General features: G+C 36.8%; 1 protein-coding gene and 1 long non-coding RNA gene across 2 annotated transcripts in view; one reads left to right on the forward strand and one right to left on the reverse strand.

Annotated features, from left to right (window-relative positions):
* Nucleotides 1-3282: 3282 nt before the first annotated feature.
* Nucleotides 3283-13808, reverse strand: LOC128656512 (uncharacterized). Its single transcript, XR_008402019.1, has 3 exons — nt 13644-13808; nt 12458-12679; nt 3283-3443 (listed from the first exon to the last, which is right to left on the reverse strand). It is a non-coding gene; the product is annotated as an uncharacterized LOC128656512 (long non-coding RNA).
* The window catches only part of LOC128656511 (CD109 antigen-like), a 224645-nt gene continuing 212774 nt past the window's right edge, over nt 6922-18792 (forward strand). The window contains exon 1 of the mRNA XM_053710439.1: nt 6922-7079. Within this exon, the coding sequence (XP_053566414.1) occupies nt 7006-7079 (74 nt within the window). The 5' untranslated portion in view covers nt 6922-7005. The remainder of the gene's footprint in view (nt 7080-18792) is intronic.

Consider the following 18792-nt stretch of genomic DNA (forward strand, 5'->3'; position numbering starts at 1 on the left):
AGCATATGAGCCTATCTAGGTTTAGCTTTATACAAAGAATACCAAGAGAACAAAGCAAATTTGATGAAAAAAGTACATTTGAAAGTTGTTTAAAATTGCATGCCCTATCTGAATCATGAAAATTAAATTTTGTCTAGACTGTCCCTTTAAGATGAAACAATTTTTGAGTTTCATAAATTGTTTCCAACTTTCTGGAACAATCTGAATTCTCTTCTCACCTATGATCTCTCACCTTATTTTAAAACTGTTCTGCTTTTGAATGAAAGAACACAAACCCGCCTGTCCATTAGTTCAACTTGTCAAAGTATAGTATCAGATAATAACTAATGAGCATACAGGGAATATGTTGGTGTTTTATAAATAAAATGAAAACAATTTTTATTAATATTATTTTGGTTATGTACTTATGACAGAATATAACAATACCCAAAACTGAAATGTAATATTTTCATAAAATATATATGAAAAGTAATGTAAATGTTTTAATTAAAATGTCACAGGGAAATATTACAGAAAGTTGTAGAACAGGAAAGGTGTTGTGATCTTATTTCTTTCTTTATTTTGTAAGCATAATTATAAAATTGTTCAGATTGTTCTTAGAGTAATAAAAACAGGTTAATACAAGTACAGTCATCTGGATGGTTGAGAAGTTTCATTTTAGTTTTCATTAAAATAGAATAATAAAAATGTATATGTTGGCCCCTTTTGCCTATATCTTGTAACAGTCTAAAAATGTTTTTTTTTTAAAGCACTAGACCATTACTGTTTGATTAGCGATTGATCAGTTTCCCAAGAAAGCTTCACACTAAAAAAGCTTTTCCTCCTGTTAACAGGTTTTGCGCTGGCCAGTAGCGGATGTTGAAGTTTTGAGTTGGTAGGGCTGCTGTTCTGCTCTCAAATTCTTCCCCTACAAATTTCCCTCTGATTGTAGAACGTGAAACCTTAGAATTGGTGCAAGTTTCATCCTTCTCAAGAAACGGGAGACTGGAGTTAAATAAGATGTAGTAACACTTTAATAAGAGATCGTTATGAAAACACATATGTTTACCTTGAAATGATAATTAAAACTAATACCACATAGTTGCACAAAAATATACAAACTACAACATTGCCAATATTGGCCTAGTTTCCATTGAGGTGGTAAATTTAGGAAACGGGTACTAACATAAAAATTCTCCATAGACTTTAATGGAGATAAATGTTTTTATCACCAGTTTCCAAAATGTACACCATTTAGTTTACCAGTGCTATTTAATTTCAGGTGCAGATTTTTCTGATTGCAAGAGACTGAAATATTTTAAGTCTAGAATACATCTTTTAGTTTTGGCAGTCTTTAGATTCACTCTAATGAATACAATTGCATGTCACACTGTCTGTCCTATTCAGCTGGAATGCTATGTCATAGAAAAGAACTGAGCTACTAGCTATAAAAGAAAAGACAATGTGCTAGATTAGACAAATGCCGGGCAGACAAAGGTGGACATCTGTCCCTGTCTGCCGAGCATTGTGAAACCCAATGTGTAACAAAAAGGTTATTCTAAGGGTAGGGTTTACACCTTGAATTCCAAACATAAATGCAAAATAAGATATAGCAACAGCACGTGCAAAATACGTTTTCACATACAAAAATACGCAAAAAACAATACAGTCGCAGGCACCATTGCTTAGGAAATCTTTTGAGACCATTCCATGTTATTCAATATATGTATTTTATTGCACCTACCAGAAATGCTTACAGCATTTTATAACGTTGGGCCTGAGCCCCAATATCACATTTTATTAAAAGGGACATGAAACAACATTTTTCTTTCATGATTTAGGTAGAACATACAATTTTTAACAACTTTCCAGTTTACTTCTATTATCAAATTTGCTTCATTCTCTTGGTATCATTTGTTGAAGCAGCAGCAATGCACTACTGGTTTCTAACTGAACACATGGGTGAGCCAATGACAATCATATGTATGCAGCCGCCAATTAGCAGCTAGAACCTAGGTTATTTAGATAAACCTTTCAGCAAAGGATAACAAGAGAAGGAAGCAAATTAAATACTATAAGTAAATTGGAAAGTTGTTTAAAATGTTATGTGTATACCTAAATCACAAAATAAACATTTTGGGTTTCATGTCCCACTCCCTTTTACTAATTTCTCCCCTTCAATATACTCCAGTTAGTTAATATATTACAATGCAGGGAGTTTTTTTTTACCAAAGTTATAAATTAGCACTTCTTAAACGTTTCTTAGTCAATGCTGATTTAAGTAATACTCAGTTTCTTCAAAACTCCAGTACAGAATAATAATAAAAAACAGTTTCTAAAAGCAAGATTGCAAGGATCCATTTTGTAAGTTTTAACATAAAAGCAGTCAGAGATGTTTTTTTTATGAACAAAGTCTACATCTCTGCTTCAAAAGAGGCGCTAGGAGATTTACCAAGCATTGTAACCATCAAAGTGGAGTATTTAGGTTTTGTGCTGCCCTAGGCACTGAAAATTCTGCTGCACAACCCCCCCCCCCAAAGGTTTTAGAACTTTTTCCCCTTATTATACATAATACAATACATTTAGAGAGAGAGAGAAAGAGAGAGAGAGAGAGAGAGAGAGAGAGAGAGAGAGAGAGAGAAAGAGAGAGAGACAGAGAGAGAGAGAGAGAGAGAGAGAGAAAGAGAGAAAGAGGGAGAGAGAGAGAGAAAGAGAGAGAGAAAGAGAGAGAAAGAGAGAGAGAAAGAGAGAGAGAGAAAGAAAGAGAAAGAGAGAGAAAGAGAGAGAAAGAGAAAGAGAGAGAAAGAGAGAAAAAGAGAGAATGAGAAAGAAAGAGAAAGAAAGAGAAAAAGAGAGAAAAAGAGAGAGAGAAAGAAAGAGAAAGAAAGAGAAAGAACGAGAAAGAGAAAGAACGAGAAAGAGAAAGAACGAGAAAGAACGAGAAAGAACGAGAAAGAGAGAAAGAGAGAAAGAGAGAAAGAGAGAAAGGGAGAAAGAGAGAAAGAGAAAAAGAAAGAGAGAGAGAGCGAGAGCGCAAGAGAGAGAGACAGCAAAAGAGAGAGCGAGAGAGAGCAAGAGCGCACAAAAGAGAGGGGAAGAGAGCACAAAAGAGAGGGGGAGAGAGAGAGCAAGGGGTGGGACCTCTTTGAAAAGAAGACCCTCCCCAGGTAATTCTGAAAAGATAGAGAGTGGACAAGCTCACAAGGGGGCACTCCAAAGTGAAGATCGTTTGTACCAGTGTGATTCACTAAAAATAAAAAAATGTATAAATGCACACTCACGTGATTTAATCTCATCCAGTATAAGGTATAGATAAGACACTTGATTAATGGTGATATCTGTTCCTGATATCCTGGTGCTGTTTCTGCTGTGATCCTCTGTCTTTTTCCTGTTCTTTGCCAGTAATACTGTCCCAAAATGCAATAGAGGCTTGGATGAATAGCTCACTATGTATTCAGGGTGTTCTAAGTGAAGGAAGCCATTCAGACCCAGTTTATAAAATACTATAGTTTAATGGATGAACAATAAGCAAGTATATTTACACACAGCACAAGTATTAAACTCTGTTTAAAAGTGCACATGCAATGCAATAATTAAAACAAAGCCCTTATTGAAGGCTACATAAATAAGCAGCGTGAGCGGATTCTAACCAGCATGGATCATCAGATACCAGGCTTTCAAACTGTTATTATGCTGCTGTGGAATGTATAAAACATATGTAAAAACCGGGCGCAATTGATTGTATCCAGATCGCACAATGATATATGCGATGTCTAGTTACTATATTGCTCCGGTATTGCAGTTAATATTCAGTGCGTGTGGTGGGGGCGGAGTCTAGTGCGTTTGGCAACACCATCTGATGAAGCAACCAATAGTGTTGCGAAACGTGTTAGGCTCCGCAACACCATTGGTTGAAATCCTGGTATCTGATGATCAATGCTGGTTAGAATCCGCTCACGCTGCTTATTTATATAGCCTTCACTAATAATAATAATAAGAATATGCAATTGGGTTTGCATGAGAGTGGGTTTTTTTACTATTTTTCTCCATTGACTTCTATGGAGGAATACATGAACGCACATGCAATATTCTAACTTCGGATTTTTGCGCTTGTTGGGGTAGTACGAGAGCGCAAACAGTTTACTTTCAACTCATTATACGAGCACAAAATCTTACTTCTAGTGCAATTAACGCTCAAGTGGGAGTGTTAATTTACGCTTAACTCGTAATCTAGCCTATAATATAGACTTTAAATCCACAGTATTTTCTTTTTTTTTAAAGTTATTTTATTAAATTATAAAACAGCTTAAAGTATGTTGTATTATCTCTCTACATATTAAAGTCAGAATTGAGGCTCCCTACATTATTTTTAACTACAAATAAACTATAGCATGGGTTAACAGCTCTATATACAATTGTAAGGACTTTATGCTTTACGTTTACAGTAGATTTGCATAATCAACAAATGCATGATAAAAAGACAATGCGATAGCACTTAGTTTGAATTTCAAAAGTTCTCTATTTCCACTCCCTCTGTATCATGTGACAACCATCAGCCAATCACAAATGCATATATGTATATTCTGCTAATTCTTGCACATGCTCAGTAGAAGTCGGTGGCTCAAAAAGTGTAAATACATAAAGACTGTGCACATTTTGTTAACCCCTTAACGACCAAGGACGTACCAGGCACGTCCTAGAAAAAAAACGGTTGTTAATGACCAAGGACATGCCTGGTACATCCTCAGGGGTTTCAGGCAGTGGAAGCATTCATGATCGCTTCCAGACGCTTTCAGGGTATTGCAGCGATGCCTCAATATTGAGGCATCATGCAATACCCTTTCCTAAGCAACCAATGCAGAGAGTGCCACTCTGTGGTCCTCTCTGCATCGGCCAGCGATTGTGCCGATCGTAGGTGGCATAGGAGGGCTTGGAGGGAGGTGGGTGGGTGGCCTATTGCTGGAGGAGGCGGGAGGAAGGCAGGAAGGTGGGGCGCGAGCAGGGTGGGACCACTACGGCCACGCTACATCACGGCAGTGATTGGAAAGGAGGGAGGGAAGGGTAGGAGGAGAGGAGGATCCTATGTGGGATCCACGTTTGTAAAGGGATCTGGGAGGGGGAGGTTTGCTAATGAGGGGGAGCAGCTACACTACAGAAAAAAAAGTGTTTTTTTATTTTATTGCCTTATAACTTGCAAAAAAGGCAAAGAACATGTAAACATTGGGTATTTCTATACTCAGGACAAAATTTAGAAACAATTTAGCATGGGTGTTTTTTGGTGGTTGTAGATGTGTAACAGATTTTGGGGGTCAAATTTAGAAAAAGTGTGGTTTTTTTCAAATTTTTCTTCATATTTTCTAAAAAAAAAAATTATAGCAAATTATATAATATGAAGAAAATAATGGTATCTTTAGAAAGTCCATTTGATGTCAATAAAAACAGTATATAATATATGTGTGTACAGTAAATGAGTATGAGGAAAATTACAGCTAAACACAAACACCGCAGAAATGTAAAAATAGCCAAGGGGGGCGATTTATCAAGGGCCCGAATGGCCTCTGATGCCCCTGTTTCCGCACGAGCCTTTAGGCTCGCCAGAAACAGCAGTTAAGAAGCAGCGGTCTTAATAATGCTGCTCTTTAACTGGTCCGCCGCCTCTGAGGCTGTGGACATCAATCTGCCAGATCTCATATCGGGTTGATTGACACCCCCTGCTAGCGGTCCGATTGGCCGTGAATCTGCAGGGGGCGGCATTGCACAAGCAGTTAACCAGAACTGCTTGTGCAATGTAAAATGCAGACAGCGTATGCTGTCGGCATTCAGCGATGTCTGTCAGACATTTGATAAATCGCCCTCTGGTCCTTAACGGTAAGAAAATTGAAAAATGGTCTGGTCACTAAGGGGTTAATAGAAGTAAATTGGAAAGTTGTTTAAATTTTCATGCTTTATCTGAATCATGAAAGTTTAATTTTGACTTGAGTGTCCCTTTAATCATTGCATGTGTATAAATTCAGACAATGGGGCCTATCTATCAAGCTCCGAATGTAGCTTGATGCCCGTGTTTCTGGTGAGCCTGCAGGCTCGCCAGAAACAGCAGTAATGAAGCAGCGGTCACAAAGACTGCTGCTCCATAACCCTGTCCGCCTGCTCTGAGTACGATCGGGTTGATTGACACCTCCCTGCTGGCGGCCGATTAGCCGCAAGTCTGCAGGGGGCGGCGTTGCACCAGCAGCTCTTGTGAGCTGCTGGTGCAATGCTGAATATGGAGAGCGTATTGCTCTCCGTATTCAGCAAGGTCTGGCGGACCTGATCCGCACTGTCGGATCAGGTCCGCCAGACTTTGTTAAATAGAGGCCAATGGATTCAAACAGATCTTGAACTTCTTGTGCACCATTGAGTAGCTGTGTAAGGGGACTGATCACAGGCATTTTTGTCATTGTTACCTAAACTGGTATGCTGGGGTATACTTTAGGCTAGAACATCCCTTTAAGGTTGCTGTAAGTGTACAATAGGCATATAAATAATTAATATGCTTATCTTATTTGTTTTAGTATTTCAAAGCTAACATTAATCAGTGGCATCTTTATGATAAAAGGCGAGGAATCATTCACTAAACAATATCAGTTTTCTCATTTATTACCAGAATCACATTTATGCAACTTGTTTTTATCATTCTCCTCTTACTTTATTCAAAGAATAGTATTTATAATACTGTGATCGTGATCTCATCTATAAAGGATTCAGATATGGTGGTACAGGAAGTAACAATGAGTAGTTATGCCTCGGGGCTGCAGGTTTAATTGAAGAGCTGGGTATTGGAGCAGAAGGGGATTTTCCCATACTTCTTTATGCAATGCATTGTTTAAAAGGCGTGTCTCATTAGTGTCATATTCTCTAGGCAGGGCTACCTGTCAGACACAGTTAAAAAGGGCTGTATCCCTGAGAATATATGGTTGTTTGTCAGCTGTATTGATCTTGCAGTATCTTAGAATCTAAACCTCTCAACGTCTCAGGGGAAAAGCAAAGATGCACATCCAATGGCCCCCACCTCTGAAATCCATTGTTTTCATTGGTTTCTTCTTGCACATTGCTGCAGAAATGTAAGTGTTCAAAAGTGTTAAAGCACTACTATTTATTTATTGTGTGTTTGTTATTTAGAGGTTGTAGTTAGCAATAATTTTAAGTGACAATGATATTACAATCATAGTTCCGGTATACAGAGGCTTAATGACTGAGATGAAAACAGACTGTGTATTCAGCATATTTTTTTACTTCCAAATTGCTGGAAACCAAGAAGACAATATTGTTAGATTCAGTCAATTATCCCTTTTATTTTTAAAAACGTTGTGTTTGTTGCATGTTTATTTATTTTTTGTCTGTGAAAAATTAGAAAAATAGAACTCTTAAAAGGGCTAATGCCACTATCAAATAAAATCAACACAATCAAATACAGTCATGGTTCTGGCAATTAGTTAAGTAAAACTTATTTTTTGTCATATATATGTGTAAATATTTAATATAATTATTAACTTTTAAAGAGGCGAGCAATTTGTGTGCACACTATTTATTCTTGTGTATGCTGGAATGTGTTGTCACGCACACCTGTTCATGCTTCAGCTGGAACATTCAACTCCATTATCTTTATCAGTTGATGCTTGAACATTTACCCAATTCTGAAAAGTCACTTCTTATATGGTCATGTTAAAAGTACAGCAATAGTTGTGTGGAAGTGGTATGTGGTTGGGGGATAATGATATGTGATCCAAATTTGATATATATAACTGTATATATATATATATATATACATATATATATATATATATATATATATATATATATATATATATATATACACACACTGTATATGTATATGTATATATATATATATATATATATATATATATATATATATATTGGTCCACTAGTCCTGGATGACTTAGAAATTGCAGCGGACGACTTAGAAATTTGTCATTTTCCTATCTATAACATATATACAGTATATAATGAGTTACAATTATGCTGTGCAGTTACAACACATATGCTACTTGGGATGTGTTGTAACTGCAAAGCTTTTGTGGTAAGCTACTAACCTTTTCTATATTATGTGTAATCTATGTAATAGGGCTGTAACCAGGTATCTCATCTTATGATGCATCCATTGGTGGTAGGTGCCACATTTCTCTATGACTGCAAAGTTGGTTTCTTGTTCACATAATTCAACTTGATTGAAGTTATATATTTTTTTATTAGTGAATACATTTATTCAAACTGAGCAGCTGGGGTGCTTCTTTTTATATATTTCCTAAAAACTACTGTACTTACACACAGTGGAATATGTTTGGCTGTTCTTCATATTTTATGACATAAAAATGTATAAGCTTTGAATACATTGTAATTTTGGGTTAGTGGTTAAAAAACATTTTTTTTTAAATTTTATATTTTTAAAGCCATTACTAGGGATGGCCGAATGTTTTGCAACATTCGAAAAACGGCATGAATTTTAACACATTTGTTCGTTCGAATCGAATTTCGCATGTATACATAACATTCTAACATTCGATTTTCGAATGTTCGGTTTCTAATTTTATGATTACATTCGAAAATATTCTTTTCGAAAAATTCGAATTTAGATTGTAATAGTATTTCTAATGCTTTTTCTTTAAATGTAATATTCGAATTATGCAATATTCGAATTCGAAAAATTAAAATTTATATGTTTGTAATAGTATTTCTAATGCTTTCTTTAAATGTAATATTCGAATTATGCAATATTCTATATAGAAACATTCAAAATGATATATTTGTATCTATTATGTATCAATTTACTAGATTCCCTCCCTACCACATGAACTATTGAACTTCTGAATAGTATTTGTTAAATAGAATGTTAAATTCGTAATTTCGAATGTAGACATTGGATATAATTATAAACATTCGAATTCGAAAGTGACATTCGAAAACTGTAAATAACATTCGATTATAGAATTTTTAAGAATATTCGTTCTTATCAATATTCAGATTTATAATTCAAATTTCGGTAATAACATTCATTCTACATTCGAAATTCAAAAATTTACACATTTGCCTATCCCTAGCCATTAACTACTGTTTATTTTCTTGCTTGTTAGGCACTTTGCTGCTTTTTGTAATTTTCTTTGTAAAATAGTTTTAGACGCATGTAGTCATATATCCTGTTGATTCTCCAGCTAGGAGAGAAATTGTAGTGCAGACTTTACAAGGTCTGAACTCATTAAATGCTCAGACAAAAAAGGGTGGAACTCTCCTACACTGCAAGATCTCTCTCTAATCTGTATATGAAGGAGAGACAAGCCCAGTGCAATATAGCACTGCATGATATGAAAGTTTTTTTTACGCTTTGTGCTTTGTATTTTATATTACTTTACACTTCAGATTGGGTCCTTTCAGTATTATTACATTCAAGTTTTATACTTTATATTTTAATACATTTAGATTTAGATTTAGCAGTGATTTTACAAATTGTGATTATGTTTTGAAAGTTTCTGTTACTTTAACAAATTAGGATCATACTTTGCATATTTCTGTTTATTTTTTTTTTACAAATTACATTGCACTTTGAATTTGCTACATTATAAACTAAATATGGCAGTTTCAGAAAGTAGGAGGGCTGAACAGAGGACACCCCTGGCCTTACATAAACTAAACTGATCTGCTGCCTGTGGTGGGGAATATATAGTATCTAGTGGTTGAATGAATCCTGGATGTTCTGGTCTGTATAAAATCGCTGCCTCTTGGAGTAGAATGGGATGTGGGTCCCCTTTGTGCTGGTTTCTTTAGGAAACTTCCTGTATTTATTGCCTCTTGGAGCTTGGTTTTCTTGTCTTGGTATGAACTTTCTACAGGATGTCAGAGCAGGTGACGTGGTTACAGGGTACTTATTTCTTTTTTCTTTTCTTATTTTTTCTTCATTTTCCTTAGAGTTGTGTCAGCAGATACAAAAAAATTTCCCTTTTCCGACTCCGAGTCGGAAAAGGGAAATTTTTTTGTATCTGCTGACACAACTCTAAGGAAAATGAAGAAAAAATAAGAAAAGAAAAAAGAAATAAGTACCCTGTAACCACGTCACCTGCTCTGACATCCTGTAGAAAGTTCATACCAAGACAAGAAAACCAAGCTCCAAGAGGCAATAAATACAGGAAGTTTCCTAAAGAAACCAGCACAAAGGGGACCCACATCCCATTCTACTCCAAGAGGCAGCGATTTTATACAGACCAGAACATCCAGGATTCATTCAACCACTAGATACATCCTCCAATGCGGCAAACTTACCTCATAGGATTGAGGTAACTTTTGGTAAGGGTATCTATTACGCCTTCATTACACTAGGATTCCAATATCCTATCAAAGACTCTAATATATATACGTATATTCATATACTTCTCTTCCCTTTTTTTTTTTTTTTTTTTGTTTTCTTTACCCACCAACACTGCCGAGATTTTAATATTATTCAGTTTTTAAGAATCTCCATAAGCGCTGTTTACCCTTTGACTCCTATTTTTCCTATATTGTATAGACTTAGTCTATCATACAATATTTGTACCTTCATAGCTGCTCTATGAGATTTTCATACCTCTGACTAGCGCATTTACTTGAGTAACGCCTGTTTCCACTCACTGACACTGAATGGTAACATTCTACTTAATTCTATATATATATATATATATATATATATATATTATATATATATATATATATATATATATATTCTTTTTTCTAAAACCAATCAGATTTTCAGTCATGTTGCTTCTTTATCCATATATGTTTGCAGGTAATTAAAATTTTAATATACATTTTTTTTTGGGGGGGGGGGGGGCTAATTTATTTATTAACAAATGGGTATAACAGTATTTTAGTTGCATCTGTAAGAGAGTATTTTATCTTCTTCTTGCAAATTTCTCCCTTTTTGAAAATAGCTATTCCAATCCTAAATAAACCGCAGTTTTTATGGACAGGTGTCCTTAAAACCCAGTGAGGAATCTGGCCCATGGATTAGCTTTCAGCAAATAAGCATTGGCTTTTAGTTTTAATATGAAATTAAAATAGCTTTATCTTAAACTTCTTCTTACATAAAGTATTAAACTTTCATAAGTATGCATGTTAAAAATGGCCCTATTGCATGCTTAAAAAGTACATAAAAGTACAAAAACAAAATGCTCTACTTGAAGTATGTTATTGTTGCACTATTGCTTGCATATAATTGACATACATGTGTAACCACCAATCGACAACCAGCTACCAGTAGTAGATTGCTGCTACTGAGTCTACCTAGGTATGCTTTTCAACAAAGGATTTCAAAGGAACAAAGTAAATTTGATTATAGAAGTGAATTGAAAATGCTCTTAAAATTGCATGCTCTATCTGAATCATGAAAGCTTAATTTTAATTTTCATGTCCTTTTTTTAGAACCGGACTCAATTAATCTGCAGATTGTTTAAGAGCCACTTATTTATAAAGCAACAAAACCATAAACTACATATTATTTCATAGGACACATACACAGTGCAATATATTATTGATATTCAGTGTCTTGTGAACTGCATCTGAGGATGTGAGTTGTAAAAATTGGCAGAGGATACTATAGTGAACTGTTAAAGGGTCACTCTCTCACTTAAAGGGACATTATACACTCATTTTTTCTTTGCATAAATGTTTTGTAGATTATCTATTTATATAGCCCATAAAGTTTTTTTTTTTAGATAAATGTATAGTTTTGCTTATTTTTAAATAACATTGCTCTGATTTTCAGACTCCTAACCAAGCCCCAAAGTTTTATGTGAATACCGTCAGCTACCTTCTCCAGCTTGCTCCTGTTTGTATAAAGGGTCCTTTCATATGCAAAAGAAGGGGGAGGGGGAGTGTCTTATTTCCCCCTTGCAGTTGGCTTTCCAGCTACCTTTACAACAGAGCTAAACTGACAGCTTCTAAGTGAGTTTTTAAACAGTTTTATACTGGATTTTTATATCCGTATCTGTGCATCTTATTCTTTATAGTGGTGTCTATTACATGCAGTTATATGAAAATGAGTGTATACTGTCCCTTTAATATCTTTTAAAACAGCTTTTTATAGTTACTAAAATAACACTTATTAATTTACAGAAAATCGATAAATTCAATGCGATATCTGTCTTCAACTATCAAAACCTCAGTATTGACTGCAACAATTTTTATGACCTCAGTGTTGTTGGCAGAGCTCTCATCTATTACTAAATCTCAATGCTCAGAATATCAAACTTCAAAGTATGTGGGAACATTGTGATAACTAGGGTCAGTTTTACAATTAGGGTTAAAACTTAATATTAGGATTATGGTCAGGACTAGGGTTATAAAGAGAGCAATGTATAGCAACAATCTCTTGCGTTAATGGGTGTTTTGCCCCCCCAAATGGCAATTTTACCAGCTACATTGATGCACAAGTGACATTACTGCTGCATTATTATACCTTTTGCAAGATTGTGTCCATAGCAGGGATAGGCAAGGTGTCCGTACACGGACACTGGTGTCCGTGACTGGCCCTTGCAGTGTCCGCCGCCCATTTTGCTGTGGGGAGGGAGGAGAAAGACAGATGAATACTGGTCCTGACTCCTCCTTAACACATGCGGCGCCACGTTTTGCAGGGTTGTGGCCACTCACACATGATGCCGCATAGTACCAGAAAATGACTCTGAGTGAGACAGAGAGAGAGGGAATATTCAAGAAGCAAGCTGCCACTGTGTCCCTGGAGCTTTATATGCAAAGGTAAAGCACTTTAACCAGCACCTGAGGTTTATTATAAGTAGTATTTAAATAGAAAGAAAATATATATTAAGGTTGTGAATCATAACCTTAGTATATCTTTTCTTTCTGATTAAATAATAGGAAAGGGAAAATATTTATTGAGAATAAAATTAGTGGCTTATCAAGAGACTGCTAGCAATATTGGGTGATAAGTTATGGAATAAATAAAGCCGGAGTGAAATACTGGATGTGTATCTTCTGCATCTGTATAATAACACCCAGCTCTATACAAAGACACAGAAGTGACACTGGCACATGTGTATAGCCAGACAAGGCTGGTTATAGGATCAGTGGTATCTGCATCAGTATAATAACACCCAGCTCTATACAAAGACACAGAAGTGACACTGGCACATGTGTATAGCCAGACAAGGCTGGTTATAGGATCAGTGGTATCTGCATCAGTATAATAACACCCAGCTCTATACAAAGACACAGAAGTGACACTGGCACATGTGTATAGCCAGACAAGGCTGGTTATAGGATCAGTGGTATCTGCATCAGTATAATAACACCCAGCTCTATACAAAGACACAGAAGTGACACTGGCACATGTGTATAGCCAGACAAGGGCTGGTTATAGGATCAGTGGTATCTGCATCTGTATAATAACACCCAGCTCTATACAAAGACACAGAAGTGACACTGGCACATGTGTATAGCCAGACAAGGCTGGTTATAGGGTCAGTGGTATCTGCATCAGTATAATAACACCCAGCTCTATACAAAGACACAGAAGTGACACTGGCACATGTGTATAGCCAGACAAGGCTGGTTATAGGATCAGTGGTATCTGCATCAGTATAATAAAATTCAGCACTATAAAATAATAGTTTTAATTGTAAATGTACCTTGGTGTCCTTCACTAAAGTTCTTTACTTTAGAAAATGTCTGCCACAGCCTTGGCTCGTGCCTATCCCTGGTCCATAGAAATATTCCAGCTACCACATTTTGGCAGCCCTATTTTCAGAGTCAGTGCAATTCTGTTAGAAATGAGAAATATGTGGCATACCAAATCTGTCCTTTTCTTTTCTGGAGTCTGCTGCAAAATCATCAGTTTTCTTTTGCACACAGTAGAGACCACTACCTAACCCAGGAATGTTTGCACTCTTTGTAACAACCCCTGCCACACCTAACTATATTAGAATCAACAGATCCAATCTATTTACGGTCTGCTCTTACACACATGCTGTCAGTTGATTTTCCCACATCAAAGTTACAGAAAGTCAACAAATTGAATCTAGGATTTAAAGGGACAGTGCACTGTAATATTTTCTCCCCATTAAAGGGACAGTCAACACCAAAATTGTTATTGTTTAAAAAGATAGATAACGGGAGTGTTTTATTAAATTATCTACAAAGAGCCCCTTTACCTTTATTTTCTCATTTGAAATAGCTGATTTTGCCTATTGTATCCACACCCATACAGAAAATCTCTGATCATAAGCTCTGGTTAAAAAAACATATATGCAAACATGAGGGTTTAGATAAAAGAATGCTCCCAGTGGGAAGCTGTGACAGTGAGGTACTAAAATGTTCATTTTCCATTGTTCTTTCTAAAGGCCTGATATTTAAAACCTCGCCGGCATGGAGAAAAATCACGCAAAATCTTTGGGATTTTTTTAGACCTTGTATTGTAATGTAGAAGTCTCTTTTTTACATAAAGAACACTACATAGCAACATAAACATTTCTAAAGATAACATTTGCATGGGGTTAGATAAAAGAATGCTCCCAGTTGACAAAGTCAACCTAACTACATTGAAATCAACAGATCCAATTTATTTCTATGAATAATTTTTTATCAGATACTGTATATATAAGTGTAACACTATTATTTTAATGTATTTAGGTTGTATTTACTGAACATTTTTTTTAACCCTTACACTTCACGCTAGGGGGTAGATTTAACAAGCAGTAGATGCTGCAATCTACCCCTGTAGTTTCAGGTTCCCCTGAAACATAATTTAAGAAGCAGCAGTTGTAAGACCCCGGCTCCTTAACTTGTCCGCCACCACTGAGGTGGCAGACAGCAATCATCCCGATTGGATACAATAGGGATGATTGGCACCCCCTGCTAGAGGCCGATTGCCCGCAAATGTGCAGGGGGCGATATTACAGAAGCTTTTCACACAAAATGCTTATGCAATGATAAATGCAGACAGCGTATGCTGTCGGCATTTATCGATGTCGGGCGAACATGATCGCTACAGCGGATCATGTCCGCCCGACACATGATAAATCAATTTATCATATGTCTGTTTGACATGATTCGCTCAACAGATTATATCCGTCAGACATCGCTGAAAGCCTACAGCATACTCTGTCTGCATTTGGCATTGCACAAGTAGTTCTGGTGAACTGCTTGTGCAATGCTGCCCCCTGCAGATTCGCTAGCAGGGGGTGTCAATCAACTCGATCGCATTTGATCGGGCTGATTGCTGTCCGCACCTCAGAGGCAGCGGACCAGTTAACTGCTGTTTTCGGCGAGCCTGAAAGTTTGCGTGAAAACAGGGGCACCCGGAGCCATTCAGCCCTTGATCATTCGGCTCCTATAGTCTTTAGTTTCGCAAACCCGACACACACTAATTTTGTTTAAGTTCGAGTGAACAAGTTTACTCTCACCTATAATATGCACGCAATAGCACACCACTTGTAATCTAGCTCACAATGGGCTGATCTTGTATGGAGAGAATACCTTATTATCTTATTAAGTATTTACACAAAGTTCTCACCATACCATGCATATTTTCTTTATTACTATTTACTCAAAGGCTAATACTTAGGGCCTGATAAACCTCACCACTCAGGCACAATGTTCTAAAAAATCTCGTCATTACAGCGAAGCCCTTAAAAAATTTAGAAATACAAATGTTATCTTTAGAAATGTTTATGTTGCTATGTAGTGTTCTTTATGTAAAAAAGAGACCGCTACATTACAATACAAGGTCTAAAAAAATCCCAAAGATTTTGCGTGATTTTTCTCCATGCCGGCGAGGTTTTAAATATAAGGCCCTTAGAAAGAACAATGGAAAATTAACATTTTAGTGCCTCACTGTTACAGCTCCCCATTGGGAGCATTCTTTTATCTAAACCCTCTTGTTTACATATATATTTTTGTAACCAGAGCTTATGGTCAGAAATTTTCTGTATGGGTGTGGATACAATAGGCAAAATCAGCTAAATAAAAAAAAGTGAAGGGGCTATTTGTAGATAATTTAATACAACACTCCCGTTATTTATCTTTTTAAACAGTAACAATTTTGGTGTTGACTGTCCCTTTAAAAGGGAGAAAACATTACAGTGCACTGTCCCTTTAAATCCTGGATTCAATTTGTTGACTTTCTGTAACTTTAATGTGTGAAAATCAACTGACAGCATGTGTGTAAGAGCAGACTGTAAATAGATTGGATCTGTTGATTTCAATATAGTTAGGTGTGGCACGGGTTGTTACCAAGAGTGCAAACATTCCTGGGTTATTATTATTATTATTTGACCTCTCAGCTGCCTTCAACGCTGTTGACCACCTCCTCTACCTACAGAACCTTAGCTCTTTTGGCCTCTGTGACACTGCTCTTTCCTGGATTCACTCTTATCTTTCTCACAGGTCTTTTTCTGTGTCATTTGCCGGCGACTCCTTCTCTCCAATGCCTCTGTCTGTTGGAGTACCTCAAGGATCTGTTCTGGGTCCTCTACTCTTCTCCATTTGTACTTCTTCGCTGCGTAAACTTATTAACAGTTATGGCTTTAAATATCACCTCTATGCTGATGACACCCAGATCTACCTCTCCACCCCTGCTCTTTATCCCTCTGTCCTTTCTCATGTCAGCGACTGCTTTTCTGGTATTTCTTCATGGATGGCCTCTCACCACCTAAAGATTAACATGTCCAAGACTGAGCTCCTCCTTATCCCCCCCTCAAGCTCTACACTGACTTCTGACTTCTCTATCCCTGTTGACGGCATCACCATTTCCCCATCGCCCCAAGTCCGCTGCCTCAAAGTCACGCTTGACTCAATTTTATCCATCGTCCCCCATATCCAATCGCTTTCTACATCCTGCCGCAACCATCTATGCAATATTTTCAAGATTCACCCTTTTCTGAGCGCTAACACCACAAAGCAAATAATCCACTCCCTTGTTATTTCCCAACTTGACTACTGCAATAACTTAATTACTGGCCTTTCTCTTCCCCGCCTCTCCCCCATTCAATCCATCCTAAATGCCTTTGCCAGGCTGATCCACCTTTCCCGGCACTCTGTATCTGCTGCACCTCTCTGCAAGTCCCTTCATTGGCTCCCCATTCACTGCAGAATTAAATTTAAAATTCTCACCCTTACATACAAAGCTCTCACCAACGCTGTTCCCCTCTACCTATCCTCTCTAATAAACAAGTATACTCTAGCCCACCCACTAAGATCCAACAATGACCTGCTCCTTGCATCCATGACTATCACCTCTTCTCATGCTAGACTGCAGGCAGGGGTGGAACTACAGGGGGTGCAAAGGTTGCAACTGCGACTGGGTTCCTGAAGGTGGGGGCCCAGTTTTAAAAAAAAAAAAAAAATCAATAAAAAACGTTGACCTGCCACTGCCTTCACTGATATCAGAGTGTGACATGATGCTTCACTAGTGTCTCTGACTACAGGAGTTAGTGTTTCTGTTTTACCCATTGGTGTTTATGTGTGTATGTGACTGTGTGTGTATTTATGCATGTATGTGTATGTATATGTTTGTGGAACCAGCAAATTACAGACCTTGTTACTACAGCATGGGGGTGCGGGGGGTAAACAGTGTCACTATACAGTACCACTATATATAGTAGGAGGGGCTGGACCATGTCCCTGACTGCTGTGGTCACTTTTTTAAAGTACTAGGGCAGGAGGTAGGGTCAGGCCAGCCATCTCACCGGCAGATTACAGACTGTGTCACTAAATCACTATATACAGTACTGGTGGGTGAAACAGTGTCACTATATACAGTAATAGGGGGTCAGACCATCTCACAGACTATGGGCACAGGGTACCTCCTTTTGCAGACATGTAATCTGATTCACTTTTTTTTCTGAGTTAAATGTAAAAAAAAAAAGATATGTATCAAATTCACCTTTTTTTGGGGGGGGGGGTCCCTTCTTAGATTCTTGCACCTGGGCCCTGTGATTTCTAGTTATGCCTCTGACTGCAGGACTTCTGTTGTACAGCACATACCCTCTGGAACACTCTCCCTTGTGCTGTCAGGCTTTGCCCTAATCTTTCTTACTTTAAATACTCCCTGAAGACTTTTCTGTTCAGGGAAGCCTACCACCCAACTCAGTAATAAATCAATTTCGCTTACCTAACAACATTTCCCTCATCTAACTCTGCATTAACATCTTTCTCAATATTGTAGTCCTCACCTCCTGTTTCTCAACCTCCTACCCTTCTAGAATGTAAGTTCCCATGGGAATAGGGCCCTCAATTCCTCCTGTATGTGTTTGTAAATGTTGTCCTGTCTCTTACAAGTTTTATATCATTGTTTTATTTAAATGAATTGTATCCATGGACAGTGCTGCGGAATATGTTGGCGCTTCATAAATAAAGTATAATAATAATAATAAAATAATTATGAGGGTTAAAAGGTATATAGTATATGACAAGGTATTCTAGTCTAAATATGTGTACATCTGTATAAATATAAGGGAATATGTGTATATACACCTGTATTTACTGTATATATGAATACGCATACATATATACACATGTATATACATACTGTATGTACACACACACACACACACACATATATATATATATATACATACACACACACTTTGGAACCCTTTCCACTCAAATACTTTTAAATACGAAAAATATCTTTCAATCAATTTTAAAATGTATAAAACATGTACTGTGTATTTAATGTAAACATTTTACGTTCCAATATTTTTCATGTTGTAGAAAATGTTCTCTGTATTTTTAAATAAATATATATTAAAATATAAAAAATTAAACTTGAAATTTACG

The sequence above is a fragment of the Bombina bombina genome, chromosome 4, assembly GCF_027579735.1.
Source record: "Bombina bombina isolate aBomBom1 chromosome 4, aBomBom1.pri, whole genome shotgun sequence".
NCBI lineage: Eukaryota > Metazoa > Chordata > Amphibia > Anura > Bombinatoridae > Bombina > Bombina bombina.